Source organism: Grus americana, chromosome 4 (genome assembly GCF_028858705.1).
Source record: "Grus americana isolate bGruAme1 chromosome 4, bGruAme1.mat, whole genome shotgun sequence".
In the NCBI taxonomy this organism is placed as follows: Eukaryota; Metazoa; Chordata; class Aves; order Gruiformes; family Gruidae; genus Grus; species Grus americana.
The window spans coordinates 32,995,330-33,012,692 of NC_072855.1; the positions used below are offsets into that span (position 1 = coordinate 32,995,330).

General features: G+C 38.0%; 1 protein-coding gene across 3 annotated transcripts in view; it reads right to left on the reverse strand.

Annotated features, from left to right (window-relative positions):
- Positions 1 to 630: 630 nt before the first annotated feature.
- MTMR7 (myotubularin related protein 7) overlaps positions 631 to 17,363 on the reverse strand; it is a 73,588-nt gene continuing 56,855 nt past the window's right edge. For all 3 annotated transcript variants that reach the window (XM_054823782.1, XM_054823781.1, XM_054823783.1), the window contains 8 exons: positions 14,625 to 14,757; positions 9,161 to 9,270; positions 7,231 to 7,356; positions 6,397 to 6,446; positions 4,503 to 4,703; positions 3,241 to 3,381; positions 1,478 to 1,604; positions 631 to 990 (listed from right to left, as the gene is read on the reverse strand). In XM_054823782.1, the coding sequence (XP_054679757.1) occupies positions 631 to 990; positions 1,478 to 1,604; positions 3,241 to 3,381; positions 4,503 to 4,703; positions 6,397 to 6,446; positions 7,231 to 7,356; positions 9,161 to 9,270; positions 14,625 to 14,757 (1,248 nt within the window). The remainder of the gene's footprint in view (positions 991 to 1,477; positions 1,605 to 3,240; positions 3,382 to 4,502; positions 4,704 to 6,396; positions 6,447 to 7,230; positions 7,357 to 9,160; positions 9,271 to 14,624; positions 14,758 to 17,363) is intronic.

Below are 17,363 nucleotides of genomic sequence, written 5' to 3' on the forward strand. Positions count from 1 at the left end.
GCAGCAGCAGCTGCTTACTAAAGGATATTTTTGCAGGATCAAAGCTCCATTTGTCCCCTAAACATGCATGCCCATTTGTTAGTTTTACTTTGCAGTAAAGAATTCTAGTAGGATAATGTGCAAAAAAATTGTTGGAATTCAAATTTAACACCTCCCATTAAAAAAGAAGTGAAGAACATAGACAATATGTGTGAAGGCAAAAGAGTGCTTAGAAAAGTAAGTTTTGACTGATTCACCAGTAAGATAACACTAACGGCTCTTCAACCTTGTCCCTATGTATAAGAGAGTACTCTGGAATTTCACGTCTTTGGAAAAGAACTATTATTTTGTACAATAAATAATTATGGAAATGAACAAAGTAAGGAATAATTATGTACAGCATTGATAAAACAAATACCACATTGGCTTAAGTAAATATAACAGCAGATACTACTTTTCTTTAGCATTATGTCTTAAAACTAATAATGGCTTGTTCTGCTTAGATCTTTACTTACACAATTGCACAGTTCCCTTTCTTTGGATTATTTCTTTAGGCCACAGACCACTCCCATTCTTCATCTGATGAAAAGATGTCATTCCAGACTGTGAAAGACTCTGCTTCATCTGGATCCTCACTGTTGTGAAGGTATTTCAGACTGCCAGAAATACAGCCTCATCTGAATCCTTGCCACTGTCTTCACTAGGCAAACAGCCACCCCCACTTGGGGACCTACAGCTTAAGTCCTCCACACCAGACTCCTGATCACTGTTAGCTGACAGGTCGGGATCGGAGCTTTTCAGGTTGTCCTGTGTCAAAATCAGGGCTGAGTCTTCTTCATCCCCTTGTGAAGGGCTCCGGGATGGGAATGATTTCAGATCGTTGCTATACTCCTGGGGAGTGTTAGCTAAGTTGTTGTTGGAAGTAGAAAGCCCTAACCGTTTGCTTCCGTCTTGTTGCTTACTCTTGACTTTATTGTCAGTTAATTGTGATTTCTGAAGATTTGCCAATTTCTGAAATAAAGGAAACAGTATATATTACACGGACACATTTAGGCCCCAGTAATCCTCTTATGTGTCTTTGCCTTTTTAAGAAAAAACAACCTAAGTTCAGAGCCCAACCCAATTGGCACCCTTTAAAACTGCCTATTTGCATTTATGAAGTATGAGAGGTGCACAATTTATCACAAACCAATGCTGAATTACAGCATCCTTCCTAGTTACAGTTCCTTCCGAGTTACAGAAGGATATAAAATTTCTTTCAGGAGTAGTACTTGTGTACCAACACAGGTGAAATTTTATCCCTAAAGAAACAAAGTTCACTGTTGTCTCTTAAATGTCTCTTAAAACATTCATAATAATTTATGTGAAAACAAAGACGATGGCTGAACATCCTCATGCTGGAAAAGAATGTAGCTTGTACGGGACTCTGCAGTGTATGGAGCTGGGTTTCATTTGCCATCAGTTAAGTCTTGAGGCATCGAGATCAAGTATTTATTACCTCTCCTAAGACCTCCAGCTCTTCTTCCAGCTGCTGAGTTTCTTCTTTCACTGCCATCAGATAATCAGTAACTGACTGTCGAGGATGCAGCCCCTTCTCGAAGCGGTTGTACATACCACTCCAGAACCTGGAATTGGTGGGAAGGTCAGGAATTTTCTCATTTGGTGAGGTGGCCTCAGAAGACTCAAATACACACTGTTCTTTTTTTTTTCCCTAGACACATTTTGTCCTAAATGATCCATCCATGGATTATTTATCATTAGAGTGCATACGCATAAGTTCATTGAATATTTGGTAAGATTTATGGTTCATTTGCATTGGCTCTGTCCTGAAGATGCAGCTCTGTGGACACACATAGCTTGAACCCCTTCTGATACACAGTAGAAAGGTGAATGTACCTTTGACTTAGATCACGCGGCTGAGGATGGTTCACTGAAAGCAAACTTTTGCTGTATTATTTTCTTGTTCTACACTATGGATTTTGGAGTAATGGTACCTATAAAACAGCCAAGGTTAAAGACATTTTTTCATAATCCTAGTTCTCAACCGTTGTGTAACTTCCCATGAAGTCATCTTGGAAATTCTGTATGCTTGGTTTTGTCTGGGGCTGTGGGGGGAGTTTGAGGTGCAGCGTTAACAGGGGGTTTTCCTCTGTAAAGAAGAGTTAAAAATCAGGAGTAAAAACCACTATCGTATCCTGTTCTCTTAAAATTTAAACTGACATTTTAAACTGGCCTATGGAAATTGCAAGCAAGTTCTTTTCCTGTTCTATGGAATTATTTGACAAACCTTTAGTTAAACAGCTGAGTTGATAATTTCATTTTCAGGAGGAAAGGACTCAAACTCTAAGTCCGTAACTTAGTCTAGCACTCCTCCTGTCTTCTCTCCTCCTGGCAATACATGGCCACTGCCAGACTCTGAGTATGTGACTAGTTCACCAGACAGGTTAACTAACCGAGACCTGCCCTCAGCTGCAGCTGTCCAGCCAAGTAGCTGACAGATATTTTCAGAGCACGTGCGTGCTCCTTGGTGGTTTATTATTCCTACTCCAATAGTACACTATTTAAGTCATGTTCCCCCTTAAGTTTATCGTCTGACAGCTTATGCTTGGAAATTGTTATGCACCCAAGTAATTCCATTAAACTCAACAGGATTACTCATCCCATGGAGGATCTGCAGTATCAGTACTTCTTTCATAAATCCCACTATCCTAAAGAATACGATTAATGACCATTTTTAAATTGTTTTAAAGTGGATGTCACCTGGAATAGTAGATGTAAAATAGTATAGGTATAACAACAACATGGGGAAAGTCTGCTTTTTGTTTTACTAAACACTTGTTTTAGCAATGAAACCATATGATTTCTTGAAATGTCCCTTTTTATTTTTGAAACCAATTTATCCAAATAAACATCACAAAATCTTGGAATGGAAGAAATTGAAGCAACTTTAAATTTAGAAACCACAGACAAGAACAGAACTGAAAGACATTTCTCAGTGGAAGAAGTGAGTAACCATGAAATTAGGACACACAACTATCAATATAGCTTTAATCTTAAGCTTCTTTTCAGACTAATACTCCGTTGTGGAATGGTGCAGAGGTGTTGGCTGACAATGAGCACACAAGGAATGAACACGTTGCATCTGACACTGAATTTACTCTCTATAAGCTACCTTATGGAATGAGAAATACTTAAATACAAAGGCACTCTGTTCTGTACTAACACATCCTACAATTCTCTGTAGCAAGTGATAATACCTACTTGTACAAGAAGTTGCATGGAGCCATCTGTGGGTGCAGGGTCCCTTGGGTTTGACTGTGGTCTGATCTGTACAAAGGATTCAGGTAATCGGCACGATTTTTCCACATATGAGCCCACAATGAATATGTTCGTTCTTGGATTCTGAAAAAATATTAAATAAAAATATATTAAAGTCTCTACTATAATTCAGGTATAGCTAAAGCTTAGATGTGACATTCTAGTGCTCCGTACTACTCATTTACAATATCAGCTTTATACTTCCTTAACAGAATTAGACTTAAGTTATAAATATAAAAAAACCAGAGACCCATAGTCCTTTGTTGGTCACCAAAGGCAAAATCCAATCAATTTCCCATAAAGCCAGAGTGGCTGGGGAGAGAACATGGATAGACGGGTTCCTTTGCGAGATGGAGAGGATCACTTCCATAAAATTAGCTTTCAGACTGATCCCTACACCAAAGGGATCCTCACATTTAAAAGCACTCTCAGACCACTGAGCTGCAATTTCTCATGCAGTTAGGTCTTGGGATATGATGACCCATGAAGGTTTTGATAGTAAATGGACTGTGGCACTGAGGCTGCTCTGCATTTGCGCAGTGAAAGGCACCAAATGGCAGCAGCAAGTAGTAACTCCCACCTTCCTCTCATTGCTCCAGCTGGCACCATCAGGATGCATGAGAAAAGTGGTGATGTAGCTAGGGCCCCAGGGCCCCAGGAAGCAGATATGAACTCAGCACTACCAGGGATGATGATATTGTCTCTGTTTGGGCCTGAAGGCAGGTAGATGAATTCATAACTGCTTTGGGGCCAGACAGCAGAAGGATAGTTTGCTGACACAGTCCTAGGGAAGGCTACCAGACAAAAAGGCTGTTCACAAGAAAGTATCCGAGAGATCAGGACAAAGTGTCCTGACATGACATCCAAAGAGAGGTTAAAACACAGAAGAGCAGTGCGTCTTGAACTGAGAACTTGACTAGAGTTCATACCATCCTGTATTAGAGCTACAGTGACAGCTTCCTTTGAATGTTATTAATGCTGCAATAAAGTAAGGCCACATGGCTGCAGGGCTAATGCTCTTGTCCATTTTCACTAATCCCTGTCACGCACACCATGGATTACACTCCCAGCAGAGCCGCATTGCAGAGGATCGACGGCACCCCACGCCTTACTAAAGCACGTACGTACAGACTGGCAAATGTCTGACTTCTCAACACACCACCACCCTGCACGTAAATATGCTACTAAAGACAAGGCTTTCATACTTCAGCTCTCGTCTCTCCTTCTGGCTGTTACACAGGAAATTCCCAAACTGGCAAGAGTAGATATGATGCTGTATGTGGATGAGGAATCTCTCATTGAATTCAAAGGCACAAGGAAACTGTTCCATTAATTGCCATACACATTCAATGAACTGGTCGATAACGGGGGATATCTCCTTTGGATCTCCATCTAAGTTGCCATACCTGAAACAAGACAAGATACATTCAATTATAACCTGAAATCCTGTAGGAAAACTGAATTAACACTAATGAAAACAAACCCCTCGCTTTTCGTGTGCAAGTTACATCATAGGTATTCATTTCTAAAATTTCAACTACTAGTGTATTTTTTTACTTACAAAAATGGCACAAGATTCATGGAGGAGAATGAAAGCAGAATTTATCAAATACGAACAAACAAACATTTATAGGTGTCTTGTTGCCTTACAACTACTAACAGCTGACTGCCGCAGAGCCATGTTTTAATGCTATTAATGTAAATTTATAGCACAGTAACATAAGTCATCATAAGAATGACTGCAGTGACTTAATGGCAAAAGCCTATCTTAGATAGTCGCTCAATGGCAGACCATTCCCCAAAGCAGAAAACTGAGCAGAAGAGGAACAGAATAACCTTGGCAGAAAACAGTTTAAAGCTGCCCACTCTTGGTGAAATTTTTAGAAAGTGGGAAGTGTTTACATGCTACTGTAACTGTCAAAGGAACATCAAAATTTCTGTCTATAAAAATGTCTCTGGGAACCACTTGCAATGAAGTAAAGAAGCCTGAAAATATAAAACACATGGAAGTAAAAAATATTTTATAAGTCTACATAGTCTGAAGAAGCATTTTCAGTGCTGCTTGTCTAGTGTGTGTGTGTATATATATTTGTGCATATATATATATACACATGCCAACAGAGTGGAATTCCATAAACATCTAAAATTGAAACTTCTAATTCTACTATTATTATGCATCAAAGAAAATATAGCAATATTGTACTGCAGACCAATGCTATCAGTGATTACATTTCATAGTATCTTTCACCACTGACAATAATAGACATCTGACAGTATCATATGAAATGTAGAAATTCCTGATGGAATTTCACAGGTAGTGTGGAGCTGCACAGATTTTCTGAAAGTTTTGTTGTGTTTTTTGAAACTAGAACACATTGATATTCAAATCAAGCAATATGTCATTAAACTCTAATATAGAAATTGCATTTTTTATTTTTACAGAAACTAAAAGGAAATACAAGAAAGAAAGAAAATGTGGATATATATCCATGTTTAAATATATAAAGTCTTCAGAACATTTTCATTACATTATAGCATTTACATAATAGATGTACAAAATAACTTGTCCAAATAGATGACTTTCCGCTTTGCTTTACCTGACGTTTCTGAACAAATCCTACTGGTTTTGTTAGAACAGAGTGTAATAGGAAGAGTATATTTTACATAATAGATAACTTGCAGACATGCCTAAGATTAAGTACTGTCCTGGAAGACGCAGATTTTGCTGAACAGGGACTTACGTGGGGAGTCTGGACACTACTGAAAGATCTGCTAGAGTCCAAAGGGATTTTGCAAGCCACATACATACTACTTTTCTCTCACAGGGATCTCTCAATGCTCATAGCAACTGCAAGACCAGCAGCACTCAGGAATCCCAATAGCAGTCTTGGAGTGCATATATAAGAAAAGACTGCTATGAAAATATTTCACTTTGATTTTTCCAGGCAGCTGAATTATATAGTAGGAGAAAAGGGTATGGCAGTTCCCTGAGGGCATTCTGTGGATATGCTTTGTAAGGCAACAAGGAAGTAAAATTGTAATGGCAGCAGATACTGAGTACATAAAAATATATACAGAAAAACCTTAGCACTGCCTTACCTGTGGTTAAATTTGTGACCAAAGGAAACCCAGTCTTTTTCAATTAAAACCTAAAATAAGAATATTGCATTCAGTGTTGCGGAGCAGAGCTGACACATGTTGAAGCAGGCAGAAGAGTAGTGTAAACAAGCAGTACTAAAATTCCAGTAAATTCATAGAATAAGTAGAAAAGTGACAAGCAAGAATGATGTATGCAAGCAGTATTAGAACCCCAGATACTTTTTAGAATAAGCAGAAAAATAATGAGTGATGAGCACTGCTGCCAGCTCAAGAAAAAGTAGCACTCTTCATGGGTGCAGATAGGATAACCGGTATTTCAGCACAACTTCAATTAGCCTGATTTATCATTTTCTAAAATAGAACCTAAAAATGTCCCAAACATCTTTTTTAATGTGCAACTAGTAAGTTGATAAGCATTCCTAGATGCTTTACCGGTGTTGATTTGCTTGGGAAAGGAACAGATTTTCCAACAAAGCTGCTCATTGCAATCTAATGTCTAGGGAGCACACACTTCTGACAGTCAAAACTTCATTGATCCCTGAAAATGAATACAAATTTTTGATTGCACGAAAGCTCCTTGGGCTACAAGAAAGCTTCCTGGTCAAGGTTAGGAAAAAAAAATTAATGGGTGCCCAACTGATCCCCACCTTTGATAACATTTCATACAAAAACTGGGAGACTGTGACTTGGACAGATAAAAACCTTCTTCCTACTTAAAAAAATAAATAAGAAAAGGTATATTTAAGGAAAGTTTATTTTCTGTTAAAACCAAAGCTATTCATCTTAAATGATGCCATAATACTTTATTCACTCTGTGAAAGAGAACCTGCTTACCATGAATCCCTTCATAGTTCTGTAATACGGATCCAACAGAAGGCTCGCTACAGAGCAAACCTGGGCTGTCCTATCCCAGCCATCAGAGCAGTGAACAAGCACACTCACACCTTCCTCAGCCACAGCCTAAGGATACAGAAAAAGTCAGAAATTTCACAAGCAGGGAGAAAGGCAAAGGTAAGAGAGGAAGAGTGAGACAGCGCAATATAGAGAGTATTAGTTTGGGAACTGGGAAACCTTGTTCAGGTTTTTTTCTGCCACAGAGTTGAATTATGTTGAGTGTTATTCCTCTCATTTGAAAAGTCTTAATCTCATCCCATCCCATGCAATAGGGCTCTTAATTTCTCATCTTGATGGTAATGTCAATAGTGGCAATGTCTGCTTCCAATGCCAGTGCTGGTGTGAATATTATTACAGCACACTGCGTTGCACACTGACGACATGCTTCTAAAGATTTCTGGGGAAGCCTCTGGTAGTGGTAAACTTCCATATCTAATAAGCAAGACTGTATCGGTATCTTTAAATAACTGGGGAGAGAGGATCCCATTTTATACATAAACAAAGAAGATATCATACTAAGTTCTCCAAAGTATGGTATTGCATTATTTTTGGAACTTGAGGGGTTTTTTAAATTCTAAGGATTTTAGCCTTTGTCATTTCTAAAGAGAACTAAATTTAGAAAGTAGAAAAATAAAATAGGTTAGGAAAGATACTGCCTAGAAAAACAAACATTCAAGTTAAGTTTGGGCTTAATAGGGACGAAGGAATAATAATAACTTATCTATGTTTATCTCAAGAAACAAGTAAACTCTACCAACATAGAACTCCTGTGGGCAGGAGACCAACAACTGAGAACTGGGAACTGTACAAACAAGAACGGATCAAAATGCATGTCTGAGGAGGCATGAGGCTAGCAAGCATATGGACAAAGGATAAATTTTTTTGGACAGTATTTTAAGACTAGCCACTGGGGAAAAGTTGGCAAGAGCTAACATATATGACTTGATTTCTCTGAGCGAATGAAAGCTAGTAGGCCTAGGAGAAATAATACCATGTGCATTTATTCCACAGCTGCTGTTGAGGTAAGAAATTACAGTTGCCTGCTGAGCAGGAAGAAGCAAAGCAAGAGAAACAAGCAGTTACTGAGGAGGGAAACCCATGATGTTTTATCCATATAGTTGTATGTAGCAGGTCATGGGAATAAAATGGCCTATAAGAAATTGTAATAGTAATCTCAAAAATAAGAATTGAAACAGTAAAAGGTACAGAGGAGGGGGGTAATAAAATTAAAAATACTGTTGGTAGATTAAAAATATCTGCATTACTTTGGGTGAGATTAGGAGAAATAATTTCTTATCAAAGCCAACAATTGTTTTCTGAAACAGTTCTCAAGTATGTAAGAGTAGAAGCTGATAGAGAGTTTGGCCATGGGGTGATACACAGGAGCTGGTTTAGGAGGTGAATTCAGTTGGTCGCTAAATAACTCAGAGAGTTTAACACAGTAGCTAATATTCCTATATTACAATTACCATGCAAAGAAGTAGTCCTCAAACAGAAACCTTCAACAAAGAAAATGTCCAGAAACCAGTGAAGGAGGCAGGGGAAACAGGGAAAGAAACAGTGGCAATCACTGCTGGGAGTAAAATAAGGACCTTCAAATACCTGGCATAACAAGATACAGGCTAGTAGAGGATTTAGTACATTTGAATTCTTCAGTGAAAAGAACACAAACTTTTTTTACCATATTAGCAAAATGTCCACACGACAGCACCTAAGAATCATCTCTCTTCATACGTGAATCATTGCAAGATGGATTTTTTTCAGATACAACATCACTGAAGATAACAGAAGTTACCCACAAACAGAGAATTTGGCCCTCACTTTCTGTATCTGGTTAGTCCAAATTTTGTTCTCATTTTACGCACTTTACCTTTGCAATAAAAATGCCAGCATCCATAATGGCTTTGATATGCTTCAGCCAGCCAGAATTTTCTAGGCCCCACAGAAAGTCACTCATTGAAGGCGATTTCAGCTCACAAACTGCAAAATAAGCTACATATTAAATGTACAGTAATTGTAGTCCCTTAAGCTTTCACTGACTGTTCAACCTAAGAGTTATCTCTTCAGATATCCCCTGTGTAAAATAGTCATCTTTTGAAAAGAATGACTACTTCACAGTTAAACTTTACCATTGGAAAAAAGCATGTATTTAAGAAATAGAGCTGGGTCAAATTTCACCCAATAGGTTGACTTAAATTAAAAAGAGAAGCTGTTACAAAGCCTGTTGCAAACAGTTTACCAAATACATCCTTCTGTGCAGCACAGATTTTCCAAAATTGTGTTGGGAGCAAAGTTTTCAAACCTCTGGGAGGGGATCATGTATTTAATAATGAGGGCTTGGAAACAGAAAGTGTATGATTTCTACTGTTGGACAAGCAGACAGCCACCTAACCGGTGCCACAGCCTCCTGTTCCCAGCCATATCTGCTGATGAAGCTCTGTAAGAGCAGGTCTGCCAAACCCAGCCTTCAGCACCACCACAGATGATGGTGGTTGAGTTACAGCAATTCACTCGACAGTTCTCTGTCCCTGAGGGAAACCTTATTAAAACTTCACTTATAGTCAGAAAGTATTCTAAAAGTGAGGAAAAAACATAATTCATCAAGGAAAATATTGTCCTGAAAACTTTCCAATCTCTGTGCCATGAAAAAAACCAAACCACTTCACAGTTTTTACAACATTAAGTTTCTATCCTACTGTATCCAAGTGTCTATTTTTTAATATTACAGAGTTTGTGACATCAGAAGAAAAAAAGGGCAATCAGAATCTAATTCAGATACTTCAATCCAGCAGCAGACAAATACTCAACAATATTTGGTGCAACCTATTTTGAACAGTGAGATACTAAATTCACCCCATAAATAGACCATGCAATTATTTTGATCCCTGTACAATTATACCGTCTTTTAAGGAAAAAGATATTAACCAGTGAAACTCATTTAAGGAATACAGTGAAAAATGTCATGGGTTTTGCTGAGTTAATGTATGATCTGTGAATTAATAATGTGTTAGTAGATCTCTTGTCCTCTGAAAATCTTCTAAAAGACTCAGTTAATTATGGCCATTTTGACCAGTGGCATAACTTTAGTTTCCTTCGATGTAATTGGAATTTAATTTTACAAGCCGAAGCCAGAGTTTATACCACATCTGAACATATCTGACTGTCTTAGCTCCATTTAATTCAGAGGCAAAATAGCCTAATGTGTCCATACAAAGTCTTGCAATCTTTGTGTGCAGGGCCTCTTCCAGATGGTTATTTTAAAAGTCATTTTGAAGGATATTTATAAAAATGCATAGATAGCAGCACTGAAAGCAAACAGCTTTCACATGATTAATGCTCCCGTGCAGATGGAAGCATGACCAATTAGTAGCAGAAGCTGCTGTCTCTGTTTACAAAAGCCCAAGGTAAGGCTGAAATAGTGCTTTGCTCATTCCCACTACCAAATTAGAGTCAATATTTACTGACCACTTCACTGAGCAAAGTTCACACTGTCCTAAAGGCATACACTGTGTATTTCACATGATTTTGGCTACTGATCTGGACCTTAATACTGAGTCCAATTATGAATTCGATTATGAGGCTTACCCTAAGGGGAAAAGTCATTTCCATCTCAGCAGAAAAGGTACCAAAATCTCAGAGAAATAAGAGCTGCTGTACCCGCTGTGCAGGCAGAGGAAAATCAAGTGCCCTGGGGCAAAACTCATAGCAATGCAGTGGTGCTCCCTTCCCCAGAAGGGGAGGAAGAAACAGGACACATGGTGGAAGCTGCCTCTTCCATCACCAAAATTACCAGAGGGGGATGCTGGACCAGTTCCCTCATTTCTGGCAGCGCAGCCATAGGCCAAGGACGGAGTAAATGCTGCGGGCCAAACCCTCAGGCTCTCTTTCTGGCTGATCTGCCACGGAAGTCCAAGGATCAGAGGGCTGCTCTTAGATCAGCAACTAGTGCTCCTGGTCTGAGGGGAGGAGAAGCTCGTATTTGCTGTTTAAATACAGACAGGGAGCATGTGGGGTCATCACCTCAATAAACAACAGGGGTCAAGTCTTGGTTGGCCCCCCAGTGTACAGCAAAGCTCACCCCATCACATATACCAAACAGCAGCCTCAGCCAGCCCTCAAATCTTTACTGAGAAGAGTCCTTGTGCAACATTTTCTTCTAATATTAAAAATAATTTCAAGGAGGTTGTGTGCAGGATCAAAATTATCACAAGGATCTTCACATACACCTCTCTCTAAATATAAAAATAATCAATACTATACTAAAGCAATATGAGGTGGCAGAGACAAAAGTATAACTTTTTTTTTTTCCTGGAAGGAAATTCCATCATGTTGAAATGCATTTTACTTCCAGAGTACAGTCAAATCTCAACATTTTTTGCATATTCTGAAAAAAAATTCTCATTATCCTACTAATTTAATCATTTTATAATGTTGATATATTTTGCCAAAAAATAACATTATACAAGAGTAAATACATATTAAATTTAAGATAAAATTTATAGAATTAAAGTCAGTAAAAATCACAAAGCTGAAACCAAATATTTTTTACCTACTCAAATAAATTATTGACATTATTAGAAGTATAAATTAATTTCTTCAGCTTTTTCCTAAAGAAATGTCATTCAAATGAACACACTCCTAATATAAGTGCATTTTCCAATGGAAAACCAAATAATCAATTTTTGTTCAAACTTCCTCAGTATTGGAAGTTATTTAAAATCGTGTCCTGGTTTCGGTAGGGATGGAGTTAATTTTCTTCCTAGCAGCTGGTATAGTGCTGTGTTTTAGATTTAGGATGAGAATAATGTTGATAACACACTGATGTTTTAGTTGTTGCCAAGCAGTCAAGGACTTTTCAGCATCTCATACTGCCCTGCCAATGAGAAGTCGGGGGTTCCCAAGAAGCTGGGAGGGGACACAGCCGGGACAGCTGACCCAAACTGACCAAAGGGCCATTCCATACGATATGACGTCATGCTCAGTATATAACTGGGGGTTGGCCGGGAGGCGGCACGGCTCAGGAACTAGCTGAGCATCAGCTTTGGGTGGTGAGAAACTGTGCTGTGTGTCACTTGTTTTACATATTCTTTTATCGTCATCATTATTATTATTCTGTTCCTTTTCTATCCTATTAAACTGTCTTTATCACATCCTAAGAGTTTTACCTTTTTTCTTTTCAATTCTCTCCCCCATCCCACTGAGGGGAGAGTGAGTGAGTGAGTGAGTGAGTGAGTGAGTGAGTGAGTGAGTGAGTGAATGGCTGTGTGGCTGTTTTAGCTGCCATATTAAACCACAATAAATTGTATATTGAAAATAATCTGCAGTCTCTCATGTGAAAAAAATCCTCCAACCTTCACTTCAACTTAATTCCAGTAAGTTGAATAAAATTGCTCTTGCTGCACTCCTGCAACACACCAGACCTATTATGTCTTGATGTCCTCTTTTCCATGCTGTACACTTCCAAGAAACAATACCACACATTAAACTAAAATCAGTTTTCATCAGCCTCATTTATCACTTCAGAGATTTTTGTCTCACAACAGGTCACGAGCATCAGACATATTTTGTAATGCTTGTAGTGTAATATGATGTTTTACCTTAGAGATTGACCTAGGTATGTTTACGTATTCCTTGATAAAAAATGAAAGCTATATTAAATGTATATTATCATCTTCCTTGGTGGCCTTCTTGATTCTGGTTCCCTTTGTACGCACAAGTCAGGTAATAAATACCCTTTTAAAGGACACAAGGGAAGCAGATGAAGGGACACTACTATGAATGGAAAAAGATAAAAACTATGCAGCCCCTTACATGAGAAAAGCCCTGCTCATACCCTGAAAGTCGTGAGATTTTTTTTTTAAAAAGCCTCAAGTACTGGGAATTATGGAATTCACTTCTCTAATTTCTAATCTTATCAGCCATGTCACTAAATATGAGATTTCAAAATAGCAAATATAAAACCTATGAAAATAGCAGATGTTTTGAGCATATGGCTCATTTAAGAATAGATGCTAAGAAGTTATGCCCCGCCCAAGCAGCCTGAAGCGTTAAATGCATTAGAAATTAATTACATGTTGGTTTGGGCCATGGGCCTGTCTTATGAACTTTCGGCTCAAAAATAATACACAGCACTGTCCCATGCAGCCAGGCTGGTTGTTTACTATTTTAACTTTGATGGTCTTAAGCTGAACAAATAAAGGGACAGGTTTATTCACCCGGTCTCTCTCCTAGCCAAACAAGACTTTGTAGTGAACTAAAAATCCTTCTATTTTCCTTCCTGAGACCCAAGGAATTAAGTAAAAATATGTCATGAAGAGAGTAACTGTTTTACCTGCATCACACTTTACTGCTGCTTTTCATAAACTGCTCTTATTTGAAAACAGAGCACAAGTCTCCTGTCCTGGAAAATGCAAGCCCTTCTTAGATCTAAAATTCACATTTGCATACAGATGATGAGAGACAGATGAAGAATAAAAGAGCACGGGCAGAGCATCAAGTCAAGAATATCTGGATCAAGCTGATCTAGGAGGTGACAGAAGGTGTTGATGATATACATTAAGTAAATACTGAGACTCTATGGAGTGGAGTGAGCACTATTTACTATTTGCTTGTTAAAAATCAACAAGCCATTAAGGGTCAAGGATGGCTTATTTATTTTTACTCTTTTCCCAGAAGGCCTCTAAACAGTAATGTAATCCAAATATTAAATGGCAGTACAGATGTGCTCGTTTATACACTGATAAATATTTATAAAGCAATTATTATTAATTTTCATAGGATTATGAAGGTGCTGAGTGGTTACACCCATTGATTGTGAGTTTCATAAATAAACCTGATGTGACATGCTGTATACAGGCCATGAGTAAGTTTCAATTAAAATTCACAGTCTAAAATGCATGACTACCTTATTGACCACATACAAAAATCAAACGATAGGTTTTCTGAGCTTAAAAAAAAAATCCTGTATTTGCCACTAGCGTCAAAGTCAGCTATGAGTGATTTTTTCATTATACCATTAAACTGTAAACGTCAAAAGAAGATGTAGTAGAAGTAAGGTGTACTGAAGTCAAATGAATTTTGTCATTAAAAAGTAAATGATACCTGGATTTCACCCATGAAACAAGGTGTTTGCACAATTAGGAAATCATCACTAGTTGTGGTGATATTCCATTGCACAAGTCCCATTGGCCAGCAGGCAGCTGCATGCAGCTGCAACAGGCAAAGCTCTCTTCTCATACCCGTTTTCACTGCTGCTGATTTCAGTGCAGTTATCCTGATTTGTGTGACAGAAGGATCAAATCTTTCCTCTAGTTTTCAATAAAGAAGAGTATTACCTTCAAGCATTTTCTGCAGACTATTTCTCATTACATGGATATTCTCAATGCCTATGAATTGGAACTTGATATTGGAGTAGTTGTCTTCATTTTCATACCCCTTCCCAGCTGCTCTGTTTGCCATTGCGTTGAGCTGAAAAAATTAGGGAAAAATTGGATTAAAATCGGTAGCAAATAGATTCTTTTCAAAACAAAGCTCGTGGTCTACTGCAATAAATCAGAGTGATTTAAGTCAGGTACAACTAGGAAGCATTTATCACAGTGTCAACACAACGGGTTAGGAATTGGGGATCTGTTTACAGCCTATTGCAGGGCTCTGGGTTGCTGAGGCTCTGACTCACACACTTTGAGTGAAACTTCATTAGTGAGGTTAGATACAAAAAACCCCACAGCTTATGTAGGGGTCCTCTGCAAGAATATAAAGGTTTTAATTTGGTTTTAAAAGGCTATTCTGATTTTATTTCTGATCAGCATTATTTTTACTAGCAGAATATACCCAGGAGGTGGCAGTGTCTTATCTGCCATGCTACTGTTTCATAGCATATGTACACTGTAATGTTGCCCAAATTACTGTGTTTTACTGCTCAAAGCATCCAAAAGTTGGTACAGCTTACTTCTGTGAAGCTTGGAATAATGAAGAGAGAGTTGGAGTAGTCTTTCATAAGTTTATATTATCTTGGCTGTAGTTGTGTAGAGACCACAAAAGATTCGAATTGACAAAATTACCACAAATATTTTCATCTGCAATGCAGCACTATCAAATATTTTGCTGTGCTTCAGGGAAAAACACATTCAGCTGGAAGCTGGAGTTTTGTCTTTGAATCTGTTACTTGCTTCCTGGCATGGGAAAATCACTAAATGCTTCTTTAGTTCAGTTTTCCCAAGCATAAATTAAGGGGGGGTTTAATACTTATTCCCCCCCCCCGCCTTGAGACCGAAAAGAAAACTATCTGCCAAGCCCCTTGTGCCAAATTTTGATCTCTGGGCTGAAAACTGGAGCTGATAGAAATTAATTAAGTCCTTTTACTTTATTACCCTATTATTTTTATTATTATTATATAATTATATAATAATTATTAATATATATATTTTTTCTATAGCAAAATCTCACTGTCCAATAGAAAAAAATTGTCTTTTTGCCTGAAGCCCCTGCTCTTCTATGAAATGCATGCTGTAAGGCTGGGGAACCTTTGAACTTCCCAAGAAATAGGAAGGCTCCGGGAGTAACAAAGTGACCCATGTGGCAGAACCTCCACGCCTCCAAGCACAACTAACAGCTTCTGCTCAGGAAAGATTTAAGAATTAAATAAAAATGGATATTGCACATCCAGACTGGAAGGCACTAATAAAGCTTTTGAAGAGACCTTATGAGGTACCAGTTGGACAAAAAGTGACTCGTCTTCATTGCAGTGAGAGCCAATGTTCGTGAAATATCAAAACAAAGTATCTCTTAGGCATTGCCTAGGGGATAAGAGGCTATGGAGATAACTCCATTTCCAGTTGATTTGCTGCTTCTGTGGTCACTTCTGAAACAAATAATATACTTCCGTACTCAGCTAATGCTGGGATATAGAAGAATGTGTCTCTTCCTGATGTCTTCCAACCTAAACACATGCACACCAAACATTCAATTTTAATTTGGAGCCAAATGCATGCAATTGAGGATTGATTGTCTGCTGCCAATTTATCTCCAACTAAGATGAACAAGTCTAGCTTTTTTATGTCATATGTCAAAATAGGTTTCCATGGACCAAATTTGACCTCTTAACTTTCAAAGCAAATAGCTAAAGACTAAAAGCTTTTTATGCCATTATAATTTCATTTTAGATACATAAGCAAACAGACATGTGAGACTACTTTTCAATTCTTTTATTCTGTCCAATTTAATATGTGAAGATTTTTTCCCATCTTCACACTTTCCAGTGCATCCATTCCCATGAACAGAACTTGGCAATAGGAATACATAGTTACCCTTGTGGACCACCATTAGGAACTGAAACATTGCATGAATTTCATGATCCAACAGAAGGATCCATACTCGAAGATAGGAACCTGGGCAAAACCGCAGCATTTTTCATTTACTCAAGTCTTGTGTAAAACTTCTTTTAACTTATAGTATGAAATTCAGGAAAAAGCACAGGTCAAAAAAATAAAAATAAAAATTCTTGTATATCAACCAGCAGTCTGGTGATGTTTTGACTATCAATGAAGAATTTAAAAAAAGATACAGCCTGTGAACAGCATGTCCTTTAAGGACAGAGTCCTCAGTGTGACTTGCTAGAAATATATAAATTGTCTGCTGAATCCTAATCTTTCTCTTTTGAAGTAGACATCAGTGTTCTAATATAAACAAAATGAAGCAGTCTCTCTGTGATAGCATAGAGCTTCATTCAGGAAGAAAGATCTGTACATGAGTCTAAGCCACCATAAACCCCTGAAACTCTAAACGAAAAACATCTAGCCCCTAACTGACCTAATGCTCAGGACAGTAAATGCTATTAACTGTCTCTGCAGCAGAGCAGTTTTATCACAGAAATCCTTTCTTAGAAGACAATCTGAAATAGCCCTCTTTAAAAGTAAATAAATATAAGGTTAAATTTGCAAGGCTTTCTGACATTCTAAATAGTGTCAGTTGCCAAACCTTGCAGCTGCCACAATATTTACTAACAAGTTTTCCACATCACCTACCCAAATTCCATCTGTTGCTCTTAAAGTAGTTGTTGCAAAGCAGTAAATTGA